The 23,683-nt window shown below is 42.0% G+C and overlaps 1 protein-coding gene across 2 annotated transcripts in view; it reads right to left on the bottom strand.

The window, feature by feature from the left end:
- DGKH (diacylglycerol kinase eta) overlaps positions 1–23,683 on the bottom strand; it is a 223,850-nt gene that overhangs the window by 114,840 nt on the left and 85,327 nt on the right. For both annotated transcript variants that reach the window (XM_040267184.1, XM_040267185.1), the window contains exons 2-3: positions 21,348–21,458; positions 16,372–16,452 (exon numbers count right to left, since the gene is read on the bottom strand). In XM_040267184.1, the coding sequence (XP_040123118.1) occupies positions 16,372–16,452; positions 21,348–21,458 (192 nt within the window). The remainder of the gene's footprint in view (positions 1–16,371; positions 16,453–21,347; positions 21,459–23,683) is intronic.

The following is a 23,683-nucleotide window of genomic DNA, read 5'->3' as shown; positions in this document are numbered from 1 at the left end:
GCATTTTATACACACATGCTTTTCCACAGCTGGCTTTTCCCACTGAATAAAATTTGGGAGTTTGGTGTGTATTTTTTAATTTAATTTTTTCTTTTTTTTTCCTTGGCTATGCCACGTGGCATGTGGGATCCCCATTCTGCAACTAGGAATTGAACCTGTGTCCCCTGCATTTGAAGGGCAGAGTCCCAACCATTGGACCGCCAAGGATACCCTGGTGTATACTGATACAGAGAGAGCTCATTGAATCATTCTTTTTCATTATTGTATAACATTCTACTGTGTGACAAATTTCACCATTCATCTCAACCAGCCTCTAATTTGTACATTTGGGTTGTTTCCCATCTTTCCTGATTTCAGTGTGCAATAAATATCCTTGTACATATGTCTTTGCACACATACACAGAACATTTCACTGCCTCTGCTAATTCTAGATGCTGTAAGCAGTAAAAGCATTGATGAATCTAAAAGCCTGCAACAATGTTCTTTACAATCTATCCCAGGAAGTATGTATCTTGATGATACGGTGTTAAACCTGGGGTCAAAATTTTTTAGAAGCTCCTCAGCAATTGTTTTGAGTAGCCACATCAATCCTTGCTGGTGGGCATGCTTCCACCCAACCCTAGAACAGTCAGAGGAACAATGCCTCATCTGTACAAAAACAAAACAACCTGGATTCTTACAAAGGTATGCAAAGGGAGAAGGATTTGCCGCTTTGTCCATCAGCCTTTCTCACTTTATGAGGTTAACAAACACGGAAGTTCTAACACTACTGTTGAGCAACTATGAAAAATCAATGTTGGGATTCTGAGAGAGAAAATGGGCAAGGTTTGCGCAGAAGCCAGACCACAGAGGCCAAATACTCAACCCTCATAAATATGAGCTACGTCGAACATACATACAGACAACACATGCTATACTGTGACTCTTTCCACTTGAAATATTAGCAGCAGGTCTATATGACTTCTGCTTACTACCACATTAACTACCCACCATCAGGTGCTCATACTAAACAGGGTTGTGTTAGTTTATTACAAGGGCTTCCAAGGTGGTGCCTGGCAATGCAAGAGATGTAAGAGACACCAGTTCAATCCCTGGCTCAGGAAGACCCCCTGGAGAAGGAAATGGCAACCCATTCCAGTATTCTTGCTTGGAGAATCCCACGGGCAGAGGATCCTGGCAGGCTTTAGTCCATTCGGGCTGCAAAGATTCAGATGTGATAGAAGCCACTTAGCATGCACATACACACGCAGGTTATCACAAAGCATTAGTGAAATGTCCAAAAGCATCCCAATCGCAGAGCCTAGGCAGCCTACCAACTGACCCAGACAGACAGCATCATTAGGTCATGTCCAGGGTCCTGTCACTGGAAGGGTATCACTCACTCTTGCTGGAAGGAGGTCTAATCAAGCTCTGATGTCAAGAGCCGAGTTATCTAATGGCCACACCTTCCACTCTTAAGACGCCAGCTCTGTTTAACAGCTTCTTGATGATAATCTGCTTCTCTCCAAGATTTAAAGACCATCTTCTGCCTTGAATCCCATAGTGGGGGCAGCTTACAAGAAACTTCTGAAACTGTCCTATACAGCTGTCTGATCCTTCATAAACCCTGATCAGCAAACACAGCCTAAGTGCCAGGACCATCCACAAGCCTTCAGATCTGCTCTCAGCTAGACTTCTCTGTAACAATAAGCAAAACCAAACAGGAAAGTAATCTCCAACTGCCTAGCACTCCATCTGCCTGTTGTCCATAGGAAAGTCTTTCTTCTGATGTGTTGCTGACTAGACTGTAATTTGTCTTCTGTAAGTATAAACCCATCTTCGCCTGCATGCAAAGTTTAAAAGCACTGGGTCCAGAGACTACAGAATATTTAAGGCATAAACGACTGACCTGAAAAAATCTCTTTTTAAACAATGTTTTTGTTGGAAATTAAATTGTTACTGGAGACCTGTCACGATGCGGAGGGCAATCAAAATTGCAAAATCCTCTTTCTTCCATTAAAGATAATTAACCTAATGACTACACAAAAATTGACAATGAGCAAGCAGTCTAATCATTGATACACTGGTTTACATATCCTTCTCTCCACGTGTAAGGTAACGAGGATTCACTAAGAATGTCTGGATAGAACTAAATCCTATTTAAAATGCTGATTACTGCACTTGCACGCATAAAATTGTAATATGCTATTCATCCTCATGGAAAAATCACAGACTTTAAATATTAATTATCCTACCCATTAACTATATAAATGTACAAAATTAAGTTCTCTGAACTTCACCTCTTCATGCACTGACGGGAAGAACTACTTCCTGGGTTAAATGAGATAATGAAGCAAGCTATAAACTAAAAAGTACCTGCTGTGAGCTCATGACTCCTTATTGTGGGTTACCAAACAGACCAAAGAAGTTTTGGAAATGAATAATCACTTATTTTTCTTACCTATATTATAAACAGCTTAAATGTTTAAAACTTGTAGAATAACAAAGAGGCTTTCCTGTGTGCGCTCAGTTACTCAGCCATGTCTGTACTCTTTGCAATCCTACGGACTGTAGCCCATATCAGGCTCCTCTGTCCATGGGACTCTCCAGGCAAGCATACTGGGAGCAGGTTGCCATTTCCTTCTCCAGGGGATCTTCCCGACCCAGGGATCAAATCTGTGTCTCTTACATCTCCCGCGTTGGCAGGCGGGCTCTTTACCACTAGAGCCACCTGGAAGTTTTAATATTTCATTAATGTTCAAGGTAAACTTAAAATTAGTTTAATATTTAAAAAAATAAGCAGTTGACATTTTAAATTGTCTAATGGAGCCAAAATCTGAAAAGCATAATGATATGTTTAATTTTTAGAGCATTTCAGGCTGAATGCAAGGCCAGATTCCAGAGACATCAACAAGGCCAGGAGTCGTGGACAAAGCACCCCGTTTTGAGTGCACATCACTTGGGCTTTGTCAGAGTGATTTAAGGCTGCAGGAGGCTTGAATCACTCATAAGGAACAAGACAGCAAACATCTCTGGAATTTTCTGGAATGTTTGAGCACCGTGGCTTTTAACTATCTCTAATTTCTTTTTAAGAAATTAGGGTGCCAAAGATTCTGACTTCCTGGGAGATATGGAACATCAGACTCCTTAGAAAGACTCTGCTTGGCTGGCGAGGACAGAACTTCCAAGACATTGAACGCTTCACAATTCTGCTGCTTCAGTCAGAAGACCACAGGATAACAGGATACCTTTAACTGATTGTTGTCATCGTTCAATTGCTAAGTCGTGTCCACACTTTGAGACCCCATGGACTGCAGTATGCCAGGCTTCCCTGTCCTTCACCATCTCCTGGAGCTTGCTCAAACTCATGTCCATAGAGTCAGTGATGCCATCCAATCATCTCATCCTCTGTCATCCCCTTCTCCTCCTGCCTTCAATCTTTCCCAACCATCAGGGTCTTTTCCAATGAGTCAGCTCTTCACATCAGGTGGCCAAAGTACTAGAGCTTTAGCTTCAGTCCTTCCAATGAATATTCAGGATTGATTTCCTTTAGGAATGACTGGTTGGATCTCCTCACTGTCCAAGGAACTCTAACACCACAATTCGAAAGCATCAATTCTTTGGCACTCAGCCTTCTTTATGGCTCAACTCTCACATCTGTACATGACTACTAGAGAAACCATAGCTTTGACTAGAGGGACCTTTGTTGGCAAAGTGATGTCTCTGCTTTTTAATTTGCTATCTAGGCTTGTCATAGCTTTTCTTCCCAAGGAGCAAGCTTGATCCAGACACTGATGATGGTTTGGGTCTTTTTGTTTTAAACATTTTTATTGCTGATAATTCATTTCCCCATATTAGGCCTCTATTTCAGTACCTCTGTGAGACAGGATCTGGTCTCTTACAGGGTTCAAGGCTCCATTCTGCACCACAAATGGAGGTCAGAAGACAGGGCTAATCTAAATGAGCATGGAACTAAAGAGCCTTCAGCCACGTCAAGTCCACTGAAGTCCAAATAAACCCCACAGCCCTTCTCCAAAAAGAGCCTCGGTGGAGCGGCCAGGCTGGCAGTGTGAATGCGTCTCCTGTGTGGTCTGACACCTTCGAAGCCTCTGTGGAGCTGGATGGCTGGTGGGCCTGGGGCTGCTCTTTCAGACCTTGGGCAACCCTCGCCAGTCTTCACGCAGCATCTCTCCAGAGAGAAGATGCGATGTAGAAGTTCAAGTCCATGCAGCTACAGCTGCTGCTCCCAAGATCACAGTGAGAGAGACAGCATCAGCTAACTACCAGCTAGCTGGAACCTAGGAAAGACCTCATATGTGGAACGTATCACTGAAATGCAGATTTACAACAAGCCCAAGAATGGGAGGCTGTGTAGCACTGTGGCCATTCACTGGCAACTTCAGTGCAGCAGGGACACCATGAAGATCAACCATCCAAGACACAGGCCAGGCCTCCCATTAGGATGGACGTCTTCCACTGGCCATCCCCGTGGTCCCTGAGGCTAAGTCTTCCCAGGGAACAGGTTTCACGAAACACTGGTGTTTAGGGACAGGAATAAGCAGTTCTAGCTGGTCACCATATTGTGGTCACAGAAATACTGGTACAGGGCACACGTTTGCACAGAAAAGCAGGAGAAGCTGTGCCAGAGGATTTTTGTCTATGGAATCCTGAATGGCCTGGCCCTCAAGGTTTAAGAGTTTGTTTAATCCTTCTCTTTCCTATCACTTGAACTCTTGTGATGGCATAGTTTCTGGACTAGCTGGGAGGCAATTCATTGTTTTTCATATCTCAAGAACCCTATTCCAAGGCCACATACTTCAAAGATAGGGACCTATTCCTGGAGGCTTTTAAACTTTTTCAAAATATAGTATCAGTGGCCAGTTCCTTTTACTTGCCACTATATATTTCCAGAATCTAGCAGTGTCTGATACATACAGTAAGCTTCTTTGATAGGGTCAGTCGCTCAGTCGTGTCTGACTCTTTACAACCCCATGGACTGTAGCCTGCCAGGCTCCTCTGTCCATGGAATTCTCCAGACATGGAGAATGGAGTAGGTTGCCATTCCCTTCTCCAAGGGATCTTCCTGACCTGGGGATCAAACCCAGCTCTCCTGCACTGAAGGCAGATTCTTTACCGTCTCAGCCACCAGGGAAGCCCCTAAGCTTTGGATAACTATTTGCTACATGAATGAATGAATGTCTATGGGCAGTTCCGAAAATGGAGAATCAGGGGGGAATGTGGCCTGTGGTGCAGGTTACAGACTCCCGGTCCCGAGCACCATGTTCCTCCTGAGTCGTGGATCAGCGCTGAGCAAAGAGCAGGTGGTAATGCCAGGCACAGCAAATGAACACGGTACCCTACCCAGATCTCCAGGCACACAGTTCTCTCAATGACGAGAGAACCTGCCCAGCCTTTTAGTGGTGTCTATTCACACAACAACAGGTTCTCTTGTGAAACTGATCTGGACACCCATGGTCTGATTATGCAACCAAGCCCAGGTTCCCAGAGCTCCTGGGCTGCCAGGATACTCAAGGACATGCTCAATGGTTTACTTCAGAAAGTCCATTTAAAAGATGTATGGAAGGTTACTAGTGAAGGTGGAGACCTCAGTTAACCTATCTGACAGGTTCATGGAAGAGTACTGACGAAGGTGGAGACAAAGGTACAGTTCTCCCACCCACACCATATTTCCAAACATTTTAGTCTAGCTACAAAAGGACCAATGTTTTCTTACCTCCTAGGACTGTGGCTTAAGGGAGCTCATGAAACTGTGAAAAAGTATTTGTGTTATACTCTTGGAAAAGATATATCACCCAATGAAAAGATTAACATGGCACACCCACAGAAATAATGCTATTTCATTTCTAAAGGCCTGGTGTCTTTTATAGAAAAACAAATACAAATTTCACAAAATGTAAAAATCATCAGAATCATAATAAAAAGCCTAACCTAAACTGTATATAAATCAATTTTAAAAGCAAAACAATAGCCGCTCCAATTGCATTAGTGTGGTATCACTTTGGTGGTGGTGGTAGTTTAGTCACTCAGTTGTGTCTGACTCTTGTGACCCTATGGACTGTAGCCCGCCAGGCTCCTCTGTCCATGAGATTTTCCAGGCAAGGATACTGGAGTGGGTTGCCATTTCCTTCTCCAGGGGATCTTCCCGACCCAGGAATTGAACCCAGGCCTCCTGCACTGCAGGCAGATTCTTTCCCGACTGAGCTACAAGGGAAGCCCGTGGTATCACTTTAGAGTACAAGAAAATATTTTCACCAACATAGACATTAAAATATTTTCATCAACATTACTTTCAGGTATCTAGTAATTATGTGGAAATACTGCAATGATCAACATCGGTGAGAATCATGTTTGTAAGGCTTATTGTTGGTATAAAAGTAGTCTGAGTCATAATGTATAGATGTCAAAGAAGGGTATACATATTTATGGGTATATTATAATCCCACACCATGGGGGGAGATTAGGAAACGGTGCTCTCTAGGCTAAAACTTGAAATAACACCTTTCAAAAAACTAGAGTCTACAAATATCACTGACTCCTTCAACAAGACATATTCTTTCATTCATTCGACAAATATTTGTCTTTCCCTTCTGTGTCTGGCCCCATGTTAGCCTTGGGGATTCAGTGGTGGAAGAAGGCAGTCTTTGCGCCTTAGGAAATCTCAGGCTCCACCATTCCTTAGCTCCTACCCACATACACACACCACTAAATAGTCTCAACAGCAATCTTGAGGAAGGTCCCTTAGCTCTTGCTGTGTGCAATGAGACAGAGTATGCAAACTGTCCAGCATGAAGTCCAGCCATCTCTATAGCCCTTGCCCCCTGCTTACTCTCAACAAACCCTGAGGGTTGAGAGCCCTGAATTCTATACCAGCTGTGCACAGCTATGTCATCCAACCTTGAGAAAGTCACTTCAGCTCTCTGAACCTGAGTCTGCTCTGAGAACTCTCTTCTTGAAGGCCCCTTCCAGATCACATGGAAGCAAATGACTAGTAATGTGCAGAGCCATTACCTCACAAGAGGCCTGTTCTATCAGATGACACAGAAAGTTCTCTCCTTGTGTAGAGCTGACATTGTCCCTCCATGAATACAGGATCTCTCTCCTGTACACCAAACCTGTCAACTGTTTCTTATACATAAATGTGTGCTCAGATGCTCAGTCCTGTACAACTCTTTGAGACCCTATGGACTGTGTAGCCCGCCAGGTTCCTCTGTCCATGGGATTTCCCAGGCAAAAATACTGGAGTGGGCTGCCGTTCTTCCTACTCCAGGGAATCTTCCCAACCCAGGGATCAAACCCACATCACCTGCATTGGCAGATGGCTTCTTTACCACTGAGCCACCTGGGAAGCCCTCTTATACATAATAATCCTTCAAATACTAAACAGGCATCACATTTTCCAAATCTTTAAAATAAAAAGTGCCCATTAATGTCAAACAATCCCATGATTCCCAGACCTTTTTAAAAAAATATTAGCTTTTTATAATATGAGTTACCTGCCTTGTTATCAACCTTTCTATTTAAAGTGCAGCCCTCACAATAATAGGTAGTGCTCTAAATTTGTGGTAGAACCAACAAGCGCCTACTGCACATTGAGTAACACTAAGGTTCTACGACTGACTTGGAAAAGAAAACACAGTTGAACATGTGAAAACCAATCACAGGAACACCATCTGAATCATACTCGTTTAAAACTCTATGAGAGAAAGACAGAAGAGCAGAGCATCAAGAGTACAGATCAAGGGACTTCCCGAGGGTTCAGTGGATAAGAATCCACCTTCCCAGGCTGGGAAGGAGAAGGGTATGTCAGGTGACCCACATGCCAAGGGGCAACTAAGTCTGCCCATCGCAGTTAGAGCAGCCTGCCCACGCAACAGAGAGGCAGCACGGCCAAAAAAGAAGCACAAATCAAGGCCTTAGAACCCAGATACGTTAGATGTTAACTTCTCTGTCTCAGATTTCTCACTGTAAAACGGGAAGCATACTAGAACCTACATTACAGGTGAAAGTGAAGTCGCTCAGTCATGTCCGACTCTTTGCGACCCGTGGACTGTAACCCACCAAGCTCCTCCGTCCATGGGATTCTCCAGGCAAGAGTACTGGAGTGGGTTGCCATTTCCTTCTCCAGGGTATCTTCCTGACCCAGGGATCGAACCCAGGTCTCCCACATTGCAGGCAGATGCTTTAACCTCTGCACCACCAGGGAAGCCCAATTATAGGACTGGTATACAAAACTGAATGAGTGATGAGATCAGGGATCTTATAAAACAGTTATAAGAGGTACACAGCAGACTGCAAAGAGTGAACGTGTTACTCGCTCAGTCGTGTCTGACTCTTTGTGACTTCTTGGATTGTAGCCCACCAGGCTTCTCTGTCCATGGGATGCTCTAGGTCAGAATACTGGACTGGGTAGTCTTTCCCTTCTCCAGGGGGTCTTTCCAACTCCAGGATCGAACCCGAGTCTCCTTCATTGCAGGCAGATTCTTTGCCATCTGAGCCACCAGGGAAGCCCCATGCAGCAAACTAAATACTATCTAATAAAGTAGGCAACTTACTTTTCTAAGTGATTGTACGTCAACTTGTTTATCTGAATACCTGTTTTGTGATGGGCGTTCAAAAATGACAAAAAGAAAATAACTTTTTGCTATTTCCATCTAACTAAAGAGTGTGTTGTTAATAGATAAAAGTAAACTGACACTTCCTTAAGTTCAAAGGATGTGACATCTCTCTTAAGAGAGATGAAGTGAATTACATTAACAGAGAGAAAGCTAAGGGGAAAACAGGATAAACAGAAAGTAAACATGAAAGAAATAAGTTCTTAAAAACATCTTCCCTTCCATTAAAACTCAGCCTGCTTATTTTGACGGGACTATAGAGCATCGTTTTCAGCACTTCATGTGCCCTTATGAGTATTCTCTCTATTGGTTTGCTTTTACGCCTTCTTTTAAAAACCTCATCAGAAGACTCATAATCTAATGCTAATCAACTTTGGATCATGTTTACATGACCATGGCAAGTGACCCAGCCCTAAAAGGACTCTTTGTTCCAGTGCTCATTTAGTTCCAAAAACAAGTGCTGCCACATGGCATCTGCTTCCATACAACTGAGTGAGCCGGCATGGATGTGAAATAGCCGGGGGATTAGAAACACATTTGGAGATCACTCACTAAAAATGCCAAGGGTAGTTAACTAAATTACCTCTGTACCTCTTTCTTGTTGTTGTTTTTTTTCTTAAAAGCTTTCTTTACAAACTTCCATAAGAAACTTCACCAACGTCAACACAATCATTTCTTTAAAAATGACGACTCCTTTGTTGAAGGTTTAGCCTAAACTTCATTAAAATTTAAAGAAAACAGTCATTTGAATAGTACACTTTGAAAGCCTGATGTATACCACACCACTGTGATGGCTTTCAAATCATTAAAAAGCTTTTCTTTAGCAAAGAACATTTAACCAACAAGGAACAACTGTATTTTCATTCATTACAAAATGGTCCCTTTGCCTAATAATATAATATGAGATAAGAGTGGAAATAAATCTTCACATCTCTGAGAGACAGGCAGGATGGAATGTTTTCTCAAGATAAAGTTTGTCCATATTCTCTTTCAAAATTCCCAAACTTTTAAAAGTTGGCAATACTGACACTTGTGAAGGGAATCAAGGGATAATTAAGTTCAAGGGAATGATAAACAGTAGTCACCAATATGTAGGACTTGTGGTTCAGACAGTAAAGAATCTGCCTGCAATGCTGGAGACCAGAGTTCGATCCCTGGACCAGGAAGATCCCCTGGAGAAGGGAATGGTTACCCACGCCAAACCCTTGCCTGGGGGATTCCATGGATGGAGAAGCCTGGCAGCCTACAGTCAATGGGGTCAAAAAGAGTCAGACATGACTGAGAGACTAACACATTCACTTTTCACTTTCAAAGGTAAGGACACTGAGCACTTAAGGATTTAGAGCAGTTAACTAATTAGTCCGAGGTCACCTAAGTAGACATGGCCGAGCCCCAACCCAAACACTGACTGTTTGACTTCAGAGTCTAAGCACTGCAACTGGAAAAAGCACCTAGTTCCAGGAAGAGCTGCAGATGTAGAGAATGGATGTGTGGACACAGAGGGGGCAGGGAGGGAGGGATGAATTGGAAGAGTAGCGCTGACTTTCATTCACTACCATGTGTGAAATAGATAGCTAGTGGGAAGCTGCGGTATAGCACAAGGAACTCAGCTCAGTGCTTTGATGACCTAAAGGGGTGGGAGCATAGGAGGGAGGCTCAAGAGGGAAGGGATATATTTATACCTAGGGGATATATGTATGTGCTAAGTCTCTTCAGTTGAGTCTGACTCTTTGCGACCTCAGGGACTGCAGCCTGCCAAGTTCCTCTGTCCATGTGATTCTCCAGGCAAGAATACTAGAGTGGGTTGCCATTTCCTCTTCTGGGGGATATTCCCCACACAGGGATCAAAGCTGTGTCTCTTAGGTCTCCTGCACTGACAGGGGGGTTCTTTACCACTAATGCCACCGGGGAAGCCCTGGTGTGTGTACGCTGCTAAGTCGTTTCAGTCATGTCCGACTCTGTGCGACCCCATAGACGGCAGCCTACCAGGCTCCTCCGTCCATGGGATTTTCCAGGCAAGGGTACTGGAGTGGGGTGCCACTGCCTTCTCCTGGTATATGTATACTTACAGCTGATTCACTTAGTTGTATAGCAGAAACTAATGTAACATTGTAAAGCAATTATGGTTCAACAGTAAATCAATAGAAGCTGGGTTTGTAAATGCCATGATTAGTGAGAAAGAGATGAAGAGAGCAGTGGATGTGAGAAGCAACAGAAAAGACTGACCAGCCGGACAGAAGCCCACACGGCAGGAAAGCGCTCTGGGTTAACTATCAGGAGAACTGCAGCCCCTTGTGGGAGGCCCAGTGGGACCAAAGGGAAGTAAGTGCCCTCCAGTCTAGTATCAGAGGAACACAATCAAACACAGCACAGAAGTGTTAGGGATAAAAAGGTTAAAGTGAAAATAAAACCCCAGAACGCTATGCAAATGTTCAATAAAATAAAGAAAATGAACAACTAAAAATAGACCAAAAAATTAAGCAAGTTTTAGTGATCCCATAGTCAGAGAAGACGTCGTGGTAGGACTTAGACGGCAAATTAACTGTGAATGTTAACCTAAGGACTCATAAAATGCCAATAAGGCTGCCAGGAATTGGTCTTTTCTGTTCCCCAATCACATCACTGACAACTGTTCAGCGTTAGTAGATTTTGTTGTTGCTGCTGCCTAAAGCAGAAGACACTTGTAAAACCAGAAATTCAAACACAGGTCAGAATTAGGCCAATGTGGGATTTGCCTGGTGGTCCAGTGGTTGAGACGCTGCCTTTCAATGCAGGGTATGTGGGTTCAATCCCTTGTTGGAGAGCTAAGATCCCACACACCTCAAGGCCAAAAAAACCAAAACACAAAAAAAGAAGCAATACTGTGACGAACTCAATAAAGACTTTTAAAACAGTTCACTTTTTTTTTTAAATCTTAAAAAAAAATTAGCGCAAAGTGGTGTCACTAGTGGTAAAGAATCCACCTGCCAGTGCAAGAGACGCAAGAGATGTGGGTTTGATCCCTGGGTTGGGAAGATCCCCTGGAGGAGGAAATGGCAACCCACTTCCGTATTCTTGCCTGGAAAATTCCATAGACAGAGGAGCCTGGTGGGCTACAGTCCACGGGGTCACAGAGAGTTGGACACAACTGAGTGACTAAGTACATAAGGTAATTAAAGAGTGTGTGTGTGTGTGTGTGTGTGTGTGTATTTAATTTACCATATCTATCTATTTCAACATCGTGAGACCTGAAGCAGAAGAATCCAGCTATTTTATGAGACCGACAGAAACTGTAAGATTATAAATAAGCATTGTTTTAAGTCACTAAATTTGTGGCAATTTGTTAGGAAGCAAAAGAAAACTAATACAATACCTGAGGCAATTTAAACAACCTCCAAAGCAAAACAATTATTCACCCCGGGGATGAACGCACAGGGCTATCTAAAGCAGTCCTCATGTGGGTCGGGCTTCACGATGTCTGCAGATGCCGTAACACCTTCCTTGGGAGGTCTGTGTCCCCCGACTCCCTGCAACGCCCCTCTACTGGGCCCCAGCCAGCCTCGATGCCTGCTCATAACCACAGGAGTTAGAAGACTCCCTCTGGAACCCATTTTACGAGAGCTTGAAAACTGGGTTTTGGGAAGCACAGCGTTTCCACTTTCCATTTGCTAATTATAGATCTTCCATTTACTGTGTGTCCCTTGTCGATATATCATCCTTAGGGACTTCAAGGCAAGAAGAGTGACTGAAGGGAAGCAGAATTCGACCATTTGCTGGATTCACCAAACTACACCATTAACCTCTGACACAAACTGGTCAAAATAACAGCATCAGCCAGCAGGCACTGTGACCCAGGAAGGTGGAATATTTAAATATTTAAAGACAGGGAGGATTGTCCACTGCTTGACAACATATCTCTTATTCCGTTTTATACCCTGCAAAGTTCTAAGGAATTGACTTGCTATAAAATTCTAAGCAATCCACCCAACATTTTAGTCTCTGCATTTCTAGTTCAACAAACTTGAGAAACAACATTTGGATGAGTCAAGAAATTTCCTGAAAATAATTCAACAAAAAAGTCTTCGCATACCCCAAATAAACATTTTATTCGTTAAAATCAACAAATATTTATGGATAAGGAACTGTGACCTTAAATGTGTGACAGTCCCTATTCTCAAGGAGGTTATGAAAACATAAGTACTCAACTAAAAAAGGCAGAAAATGATAAATTCTAGGAAAAGACACAACAGGAGATACTGCGTGTGGTTGAAGGTCCAAGAAAGCGTTGTACAGACAATTTGAATAACCTCTCCCAAACCCAGGCTTTCTAAGTCCCTTTACGCAGTCCAACACCCTAGGTCTTGTCTTCACCTGAAGTTACTCTATCTTTCGAATCTTAAATTTTGGAACCCTCTTTCATATTAAACACTAGATCTTGGTCAGGGAGAAACTCTTATCTGCAACCGTCGCTTTGAGTCTCCATGGAGGGGAGAAGACTCTTGTTTTGTTCACTCCCCAGGGAAGACAAGTGGTTAATCTGATAGCTTAATTACCCGACACCACCCTCACTTCAGAGGAAGGAAGACTAAGCAACATTTTGCCCTTGAGCCTCCAACAACTTATCAGAAGCTCTGTATTTACTGGTTACTGGATCCTGTTCAGCCATTAATAAAGTCATCCTTTATTCCTTATACTCTATTCTCAAAAACTGAGAACACAGAGGGGGAAGATGGATGAGTTACTGATCCCTGAAATCCAACAATCTCTTTATCTTTCTCTCCAATATGCCCTGCGTGCATGCTAAGTTGCTCAGTCACGTCTGACTCTGTGACCCCATGGACTGTAGCCTGCTAGCCTCCTCTGTCCATGGGATTCTCCAGGCAAGAATGCTGGAGTGGGTTGCCATGCCCTCCTCCAGGGGGTCTTCTCAACTCAGGGATCGAACCCAAGTCTCATTATGTTTCCTGCATCAGCAGGTGGGTTCATTACCACTAGTGCCACCTGCTGCTGCTGCTAAGTCACTTCAGTCGTGTCCGACTCTGTGCGACCCCATAGACGGCAGCCCACCAGGCTTCCCCGTCCCTGGGATTCTCCAGGCAAGAACACTGGAGTGGGTTGCCATTTCCTTCTCCAATGCATGAAAGTGAAAAGTGAAAGGGAAGTCGCTCAGTCGTGTCCAACTCTTTGCGACCCCATGGACCACATCCTACCAGGTTCCTCTGTCCATGGGATTTTCCAGGGAAGAGTACTGGAGTGGGGTGCCATCGCCTTCTCCGAGCGCCACCTGGGAAGCCCTCAAATGTACCCTAGAAGTCATCAATCTTGGGCCAACTTAGCTGTTTTTCTTTACTCATTTTATAGAGAACTCTGTTGGCCTAGGAATTAAGAACATTTCTAAACCTAATCTCCAATCTTTGGCAGACACTCTCTGCTACCTAGTAATCTTCTACTAGCCTCTGTTCAGTTTTAATCCTCATTTTCTACAGTAGCTCTTGCAAACCCTCCTGAACTTACTCATAGTACATATCCTTATCTTCAAATTCACTGAGAAAACAGTAGTGTTTGGTTTTGAAATATATGAACTTCCTGCCCACACCTTTACTTCCATAAACTTTCTGTCTCTTATTCAAGGCTTATCTTTTTTTCTTCTTTTTTTTTTTAAATTGGGGTATACCTGCTGTACCACGTTGTATAACGCTGAATCAGCTATATGCATACATATATCCCCTCTTCCATGGCGCTTCCTCCCAAACCCCACCATAGGTCACCACAGAATGCCAGGCTGAACTCTGCTGTAGAGCAGGTTCAGTATTTTTGCTGGAGAATTCCATGGACAGAGGAGGCTGGTGGGCTACCATCCATGGGGCTGCAAAGAGTCAGACATGACTGAGCGACTAACACTTCACTGTTTCCCTGTATCGCAGGCTCCAGCTATCTGTTTTAAAGGCCAACCTCTTAACCTGTGTTCTGGGTACCACCCCCTGTCATTTACTCGGCAAATACGCTCCATCAATTACGCCCTCTCTCTCCTGAAGCTTCAGACTTTTTGATCTAACACTTCTGTCCTCTGGTGGTATAGACACGCTCAAAACCCAGTTTTAAAAACCAAAGCAAAAGATCTACTACTACAACAACAACGAAACCAGAGCTGCCTCTTTGAACCTGAAAGTTCTTGGTGCTCTGTGCCAGCTCCTTTTAACAGCCAGGCTTTGGGATCAGGAATCCGTGCTGCTTCCCTCTGCCTTTCCACGTGGCGACTCCGTGTGCCTCGTGCACACGACCCTCCACTGCCACTGCTCCCACCAGCGTGACCGGATGACCTGCCCTGTTTCCACATTCAACAGACGCTTTTCCTTTCTTCTTGGGCTTGACCTCTCTCCAGCATTTGATGTGCGACGACTTCCGCCTTAAAACTCCCTTCCCCTGGCTTTTCGTAACATCACCGCCTCCTGTCGTTCCTTCTATACTTCAGAGTGCTCTCTCTCAGTCTTTAGTGGCCAAACCTTATGTTGTTAAGCTTTTCCCAGGATTCTATTCTTGGCTGTCCTTTCTCTTCTCAAACTCAATGGTCCCAGGGGAGGGGGGAGGGGGAGGGAGGCTCGCAGCATGAATTATCTCTCACGCCCATAAATCAGTCAAACTAAATCTGAACTCTTGCTTCCTCTCCACCCCCAGCCCTACCTTCCGGAGCTCACCTCCATCATGGCACTGCCCTGCACCTGTCTGTCCTCCCTGGCCTGCGAGCCTAGGGCATGAACACAACGCCCTGCTGTCTGTGGTGGTGGCTGGGGCTGGGAGCCTGGATGGCGACAGGACCCAGAAAGAGCACCTGAGCGGACCTAAGGATGTAGCTACACAAAGTATCCGAGATGAGCTTCACTCAGTTATACTATGCACATCTTCAGCAGAGTGGTGTATATGTATGTATGTATGTATGTATGTATTTTCATCTCTGAATCTCATTTATTGCGTTTATTAGTTCCTGGCACATGGTGGATCCTCAATTCCTATTTAATTTGTATTTTTGTAATCAAAGAAGTACAAAAAGAACGGGATATCTGACATAAGCTTTGAAGCATCGGTAGACTTTCAACAGCTACAGATGCAGGAGGCATCATTTAAGCCAGAGGGAGCAGAAAAAGCATTCGGCTCAGAAAGAAATGCCGGACAGGTAGGACGCATATGGGCAAGCAATTATCGGCAACCCTGGAACGCAGAGGTAGGAGTTTATAGGGCTTTACAATGGAGTTACAGATGCAACCTGAGCCTATGAGGCCTTTGAAGCAACATGATTTGCAATTGGAAAAAAAAATTAACTAGAACTGAGGACTCTTCTTTAAGTAGCTGCCAAATGAATTACTTAAATGAGAAGAAATGGAGGTCTAAACTTTAGCAACTGGAGTGACAGCAGAAGAAAAAGAGAAAATATTATTTTTAAGAACGAAGGGAAAAAAACAAACATTGTGAATATTCAAGAACAGTGGAATCAGTTGAACTATTATATTTAAGGGGGTGAAAAATTTAAAGCACTAAAATTAAGAAGTCTAAAATATATACATATATATTTAAAATATACATTTAATGGATTGGTTTATTGACCCAAACAATCATGAATGGTTTGGGGTATTAGAATCTACAGGGTACTAATCAAGGTTATTGTGTTGGGAAGAGCTCCAGCACATATGGCACACAGTTGGCAATTGAAGAGGGCATTCAGTATAAGCTTTGGGAAGGTTTTTCTATAATGTTCGAGGAGGGAGTTAGCAGAATAGAACCATACCGTGAAGCTGTTGTTAGCATTTTTGGTGCTTGCTTCAGCTACACTGGCATCTGAGAGGTCAACTTCATCAAATATCAGAGACTGTTAATGAAAAAGAACACAAACATATTATTTGAAAACCTAACTCAGTGATCCTCAGTATTTTTTTTTTTTTTTTACCATCAGGTCATGACCATGAAGATATATCAGGAATTAGAAATAAAAAATGATGAAAAACTTAAGTTAGTGATACTTTGTGAGTAAAACCATAAAGTTCAATAAACACATAAATTTCAAACTGTACGGGACTTTAGAGAAGCCCCTGGTACACAGTCTCATTGCTAAACGCCCTGTGCTCTCCAGAAGCATCGTTTATGGGGAACCTACTAAGTGTGTGATATGCACACCTACTCACACACCCCATCATGAGAAGAACTAGTCCTGGCTCAGGTCACGGCCAGTTACCGAACTTTCTGAATGTTGCTGTCCACATCTGTAAATGTGTTCTAATGAGACGGTGCATATGCTCTGCAAACATAAGATGACTTTCTTTATATACTCTTAGAATTTTTATTTATATTCTTTTCTTTTTTTGGCCAGGTTCAAACACTTTTTTTTTAGGCTGAAAAGCATTTTAATCAAAAAAGTTTCAGTGGTTAAAAACTCCATAGAATTACAATCTTTAAAAATGGACAATTGAGAGATTAGGAAATTCTAGTCAATATATGTATCCTTCCTACTTTCAGTCAGCTGGGCCTCGTTCACAGTCCTTCAGTGTACTTCCAGCGAGGTCGGTATAACACTGCTCCTCTAGAACTACAGAAAAAAGGGCTCCCTTATCTAATTTCAGTTTCCATCACTCCCCAAGATCGCCAGGGTGTAATGCAACTCTACTTCAAGCCAACCAATCTGACCAGAAGACTTGTTCCCTCACTAGAAAGAATTTATAATCTGGCATGGGAACTGAAAGAGACACACTAGTTTTAAGTAAGGCAGACCATTAAATGTGGAAGAGGAAATACGCAAAATTCTATGGAAGGTCATAGGTAATTTCTCCAGCAGAAAACAAACACTTTCTCTTGTGTGTACTGGAATAAAGACAATTTTAGAGGCATCTTAAAGAAAACAGGGAATTTCTTCAAGTGGAGACAGAGGGAAAATCATCCTGGAGATGGAAAATATGGGGCGGGGCTGTAGGCGATCAAATGGTCAGTGTTGCCTGGAAATAAATACGCGGGGTCAGGATGGAGCCAGATCAGGGTTTAACTGTGAACATAATGGCTTTTAAAATAAGATTATTTCATTTTGCTATTATTTCCATAGCTGCATAAGCTAAGAATTAGGTTTCTTTGCTTATTTATTTTTTTACCTCCTGGAGTATAATGATACTAATTATTATATCACAAACATATTTTTAATATAAAAATTATCAATTATCTTACTGGTATAGTAACAATAAATCTTACTATTTTTAAATTGAAGTATAGTCGACATACATTATTATGTTAGTTTGAAGAGTACAACATAATAATTTGACAATCAAATACATCATCAAACGATTACCTAAGTAACCATTTGTCATCATATAAAATTATTACAATATTATTAATTATATTCCTTTACCTGTATATTAAATTCACATGACATTTATTTTTATAACTGAAAGTCCGGATCTCTCAATCCTCTTCACCTACTTCACCCAACCTCACATATCCCTCCCTTCTGACAACCACCCATGTGTTCTCTGTATCTGTAAGTCTCTCTGTTTGGGTTGGTTTGTTCATTTGTTTTTTAGATTCCATATATAATTTACAGATTCCACATATAATTGAAATTATACGGTATTTGTCTTTCTCTGTCTAATTTATTTCACTTAGCATAATACCTTCTATATTCATCCATGTTTTTGCAAATGGCAAGATTGTTATCCTGTATTTCTTTTCATTTCTATTTGCATGGCTGAAAACTTTCCTAACCTGGTGAAGGATACAGGTATCCAGGGCCAGGAAGTACAGAGAGACTCAAACAAAGTGAACCCAATGAGACCCACACCAAGACACATTATAATTAAAATGCTAAAATGTTACACTAAAGAGAGAATCTTAAAAGCAACTAGAGAAAAACAAGTAGTTACATACATGGAAGCTCCGTAACACTGTCAGCTGACATTTCAGCAAAAACTTTAACAGAAGGGAGTGGCATGATATATTCAAAGCATTGAAAGGAGGAGACTTGACCAAGAATACTGTACCCAGCAAAATCATTAATCAGAATTGAGAGACAGTTTCCCAAGCAAGCAACAGCTTGTCTACACTGTGGTTCATCACCACTAAACCAGTCTCACAAGAAATGTTGAAGGAATTTAAACAGAAAAGAAAAATAACTAGAGATATGAAAATTATGAAAGAAAACATCTCACCAATAAAGGCAAAAATGTAGTAAAAGTAACAGATCAAAGGTCTGAGTGCTTTCCAGGGGGCGCTAGTGTTAAAAAAAAAGCCACCTGCCAATGCAGGACACACGTGAAGGTTAAAAGACAAAACCAGTAAAATCATATATATCTACAATAATTAAGGAATACACAAAGTAAATTAACATCAAAAACATAAAATGTTGAGCGAAGTAAAAATGGAGTGCTTTTAGAACATGTTCAAACTTGAGCAACTATCAACTTAAAATAGACTGCAATATACAGAGGTTGAGATATAAGCAGTAACCACAAACCAAAATCTGATAACATGGGGTTGGTCAAAAAGCTCTTTCGGGTTTTTCTGCAGGATGTTGGAGAAAATGATACACAAATAATAAAAAAGAAAGGAATATAAACATAATACTAGAGAAAGTCACGGAATCACAAGGGAAGAAAGCGAAAGAAAGGAGCAGAGAACAAAGACAAGCAGCAAACAGTTAACAGGATGGCAGGAAGCACGTACCTATCAATCATCACTTCAAATGTAAATGGACTGAATGCTCCAATCAGAAGACACACGGTAGCTGAACAGATACAAACACAAGACCCATACATATGTTGTCTGCAAGAGACTCACTTTAGATCTAAAATCACACACGGACCGGAAGCGAGCAGATGGAAAAGCTATTCCACACAAGCATAAACGAAAAGAAATATGGGATAGCAACACTTATACCAGACAAAATGATTTTAAAACAAAGACTGCAACAGGAGACAAAGAGAGGCGTTACCTAATGACAAAGGGATCAATCCCACAAGAAAATGTGATGCTAGTTAATACATATACACCCAACACAGGAGCACCTGGATCCATAAAGCAAATACTAACAGACACAATGGGAGAAAACTGACATACAGCAATAGCAGGCGACTTTAACACCCTCTACATCAGCAGATAGATCATTCAGACAGCAAATCAATATGGAAAACCACTGGCCTTAGGGTGGGGCTTCCCAGGTGGTGCTAGGCCTTGGGGTAGGAAAATTTTTCAGCCATTATTTCTTCAAACGGGTTTTCTGTCCTTTTCACTCTCTTCCCCTCCGGGACTCCAATAATGTGAATCTTAGCACACCTCTAATAAGGTGAATCTTAGCACACTTGATGTCACCCAAGAGGTCCCCTAAGCTAGTTCCATTTTTTGGTTCTTTTTTCTTTTTGCTGTTCCGATTGGGTGAATTCCACTAATTTATCTTCTAGATCACTGGTCCTTTCTTCTGAATTATCTAATATGCTGCTGGTTTCCTCTAATGTATTTTTCATTTCCGTTATTGTATTCTTCAGTTCTGATTTTTTTTTAAATATTTTCTGTCTCTGTTGAAATTCTCACTTTTCTATTCTACTGAGTTCAGTGAGTTATCTTTATGACCATTACTTTGAGCAACTTATCTGGAAGGTTGCTTATCTCCATTTCATTCGGTCTGTTTCTGAGTGTTTGTCTTATTTTGTTTGGAACATATTCCTTTGTTTCTTCATTTTGTCTAACTTTGGGTTTTCCCCTACATATTGGGTAGACCAGCTCCGCCTCCTGGTCTTGAGAGAGTGGCTCTGTGTAGCATGGCTGGTCCCCGTAACGTGGTCTCCTTCGGTTACTAGGGTCAGATGCTCAAGGCCTGTCCCCTTGGTGGGCAGCATCTGCATTCCTGATGCAGCCTGGCAGTACTTTCTGAGGATGTGCTTGTATGCAGGGTTGGACCCCAGTGTGGCTGCCTGAAAGGCTCAGCTGCAACTGTGATAGATTGCTCTGATGTGTGTGGATGACCCCTGCAGCAGGAGACACTCTGAGGCAACATGAGTGAAGGCCAAAGCTGTCTGCCAGGCCTGACAGGGCAGGGGGCCACTTGGGTGCGGCTCCAGTGTCTACTGAGGGCGCCCATCTTAATTTTATTTTTGAAGGAAGAGGAAAGTATCAGTTTTAAGTGGAATCTCATCATTATCATTTTTATTCTTATTTCATTCAATTATTTTATAAAAATTATTTAAGCCTCGATTTTATTTCACTATGATTTTTATTTCTAACTGCTAGACTAACTGAATGATTGCTTTGAGCTTGGTATTACATGAGCACTTCATTTTCATTATTTAAATAATAACAATATTTATTATTATATGCTGCTCACTGCCACTCCACTGGAATATGTTAGAACTGGGATATGAACTCTTGTCTAAAATCAGAGTATGAATTCTTAGCAACTATAGCAAATCCTCTCTCATGTTCAGGAAAAGATTTATAAGGTAAAAATTAGCAAGAAAGGGGGGAATTCAACTCTAGACTTTACTATATCTAATAAAGTTACATTTAACTGTTCATCTCAATTGGAAGGGAAAAAGAAAGAAAACTAAACTAGAACCTTGCCATAAGATTGTCCTTAGGGGACATCACATGAAATTGTCTCAAATAGACCCCCTTGTGATCTGGTCCAAGATGAACCATATTTATATTGAATTAGACCAGTAATGCTATACGAAGCCCCAAGACAAAGACAGTTTACAGAACCATCCACGGCTCTCCAGCATTCTCTCAAATTACCTTTGAGTCCTTTGCATAATAAAGTGTACGACCTCGAAGTTTGAAGTATCGCTTTTTCCACCTTTGGAAGGAACTGGTTTGCTTCAACAGCTGTCCCTCTTTAATACTGGTCTAGGGAGAAGCAGAAGCACATGATTAAAAGCCAAGTAACAAGCAAAATTAATGGCGCACTAGCATTAACATTTTGAATATTATTTCTCATGTTTTGCAAATTACAGGAGAAAATATTTTACTCTCACCATTCAACCACGGAAACTCATATGCAAAGCTCCAAGTAGCAAAGGTGAATCTGACATGCCCTCAAAGCAGTCACAAATAGTATGGACGATACATACAGAAAACTAGTACTTTCAACACAGTGATGAACACACGTACCTATTCAAGTGTGTACTTATATATAGTACAGACTTAATAAATGATGGAAGGGTAGGTGTACAGTAAATACAATGGTTAAGAAGGCATGAGCTCTGGAGCCAGAAACACTGTGATCGACTGCTGGTGACACTACCGAGTAGCTGGGTGATCCTAAGCAAATCAATAAACATCTTCTGCCTTTAATTATTCATCTATAAAACGAAGATGACAACAAGACATACCTTTCCGGGCTGTTGTCAAGAATAAATCTTTAAAACATGTAAAGGATTCACTGCATGGCACATAGGAAGTGCTCATTAAATGTCAATTATCATCAACTATGTGTTACTGTAACAAACACATACACAAGTATGGTGCATGGTGGTTCAGAAAAGAGAGCTCTGCCTCAGAGGGAGTCAAAGATGTCATCTTCCCAGAGGACAGCCTTAGGTAGGTCTTGAAGGAGTTTATTGGAATGCTAAGGAACGGTTTTTTGTTGTTGTTCAGTTACTAAGTCCTGTCCAATCTTTATGACCCCCATGAACTGTAGCACGCCAGGCTCCCCTGTCCTTCACTATTTCCCACAGTTTGCTCAAATTTATGTCCATTGAGTTAGTGGCTATCTAACCATCTCATCCTCTGTCGCCCCCTTCTCCTTTTGCCCTCAATCTTTCCTAGCATCAGGGTCTTTTCCAGTGAGTCAGCTCTTCACATCTGGTGACCAAAGTATTGGAGTTTCAGCATCAGTCCTTCCAATGAATATTCAGGGTTGATTTCCTTTAGGATTGACTGGTTTGATCTCCTTGCAGTCCAAGGGACTCTCAAGAGTCTTCTCCAAAACCACAGTTTAAAAGCATCAATTCTTTGGTGCTCTTCTTTATAGTCCAACTCTCACATCCATACACAACTACTGGAAAAACCACAGCTTTGACTAGATGGACCTTTGTTGGCAAAGTAATGTCTCTGCTTTTTAATAAACTGTCTAGGTTTGTCATAGCATTTCTTCCAAGGAGCAAGAGTCTTTTAATTTCAGGGCTGCAGTCGCTGTCCATAGTGATTTTGGAGCCCAGGAAAATAAAATCTGTTACTGCTAAACTTCTTCCCTTTCTATTTGCCATGAAGTGATGGGACCAGATGCCATGATCTTAGTTTTCTGAATGTTGAATTTCACTCTCTTCTTTCACCCTCATGAAGAGGCTCTTTACTTCCTCTTCACTTCCTGCCATTAGAGTGGTATCATCTGCTTAACTGAGGTTGTTGATATTTCTCCCAGCAATCTTGATTCCAACTTGTGCTTCATCTAGCATAACATTTCATATGATGTATTCTAGATAGAAGTTAAATAACGAGAGTAACAATATACAGCCTTGTCATATTCCCTTCTCAATTTTGAACCAGTCCATTATTCCATGTCCAGTTCTAACTGTTGCTTCTTCAGCTGCACACAGGTTTCTCAGGAGACAGGTAAAGTGGTCTAGTATTCCCATCTTTTTAAGAATTTTCCATATTTTGCTGTGGTCCTGATGTCAAAGGCATAGTCAATGAAGGAGAAGTAGATGCTTTTTTGAACTCTCTTGCTTTCCCCATGATCCAATGAATGTTGGCAATTTGATCTCTGGTTCCTCTGCCTTTTCTAATCCAGCTTCTACATCTGGAAGCTCTCCAGTTCTTATGTACTGCTGAAGCCTAGCTTGAAGGATTTCGAGCATAACCTTGCTGGCACGTGAAATGAGCACAACTGTTTGAACATCCTTTTGCATCGCTCTTCTTTGGGACTGGAATGAAAACTGACCTGCTGCAGTTCTGTGGCCACTGCTGGTTTCCCAGCATACTTTAGGTGTGTGCAAAAGTACAGAAGTTTAAATCAGCACAGATATTTGGAGAATCTTCAGAGAATTTTTGATTAGAAACACAGGGTAGGGCTTTCAACAGGGAGCAACAAAAGACGTGGCTGGAAGAGGTGGGCAGGGCCTCTATGATTC

Source organism: Oryx dammah, unplaced genomic scaffold (genome assembly GCF_014754425.2).
Source record: "Oryx dammah isolate SB20612 unplaced genomic scaffold, SCBI_Odam_1.1 HiC_scaffold_24, whole genome shotgun sequence".
NCBI classification, from domain to species: Eukaryota; Metazoa; Chordata; class Mammalia; order Artiodactyla; family Bovidae; genus Oryx; species Oryx dammah.
This window is presented reverse-complemented; position numbering and strand designations above follow the sequence as displayed.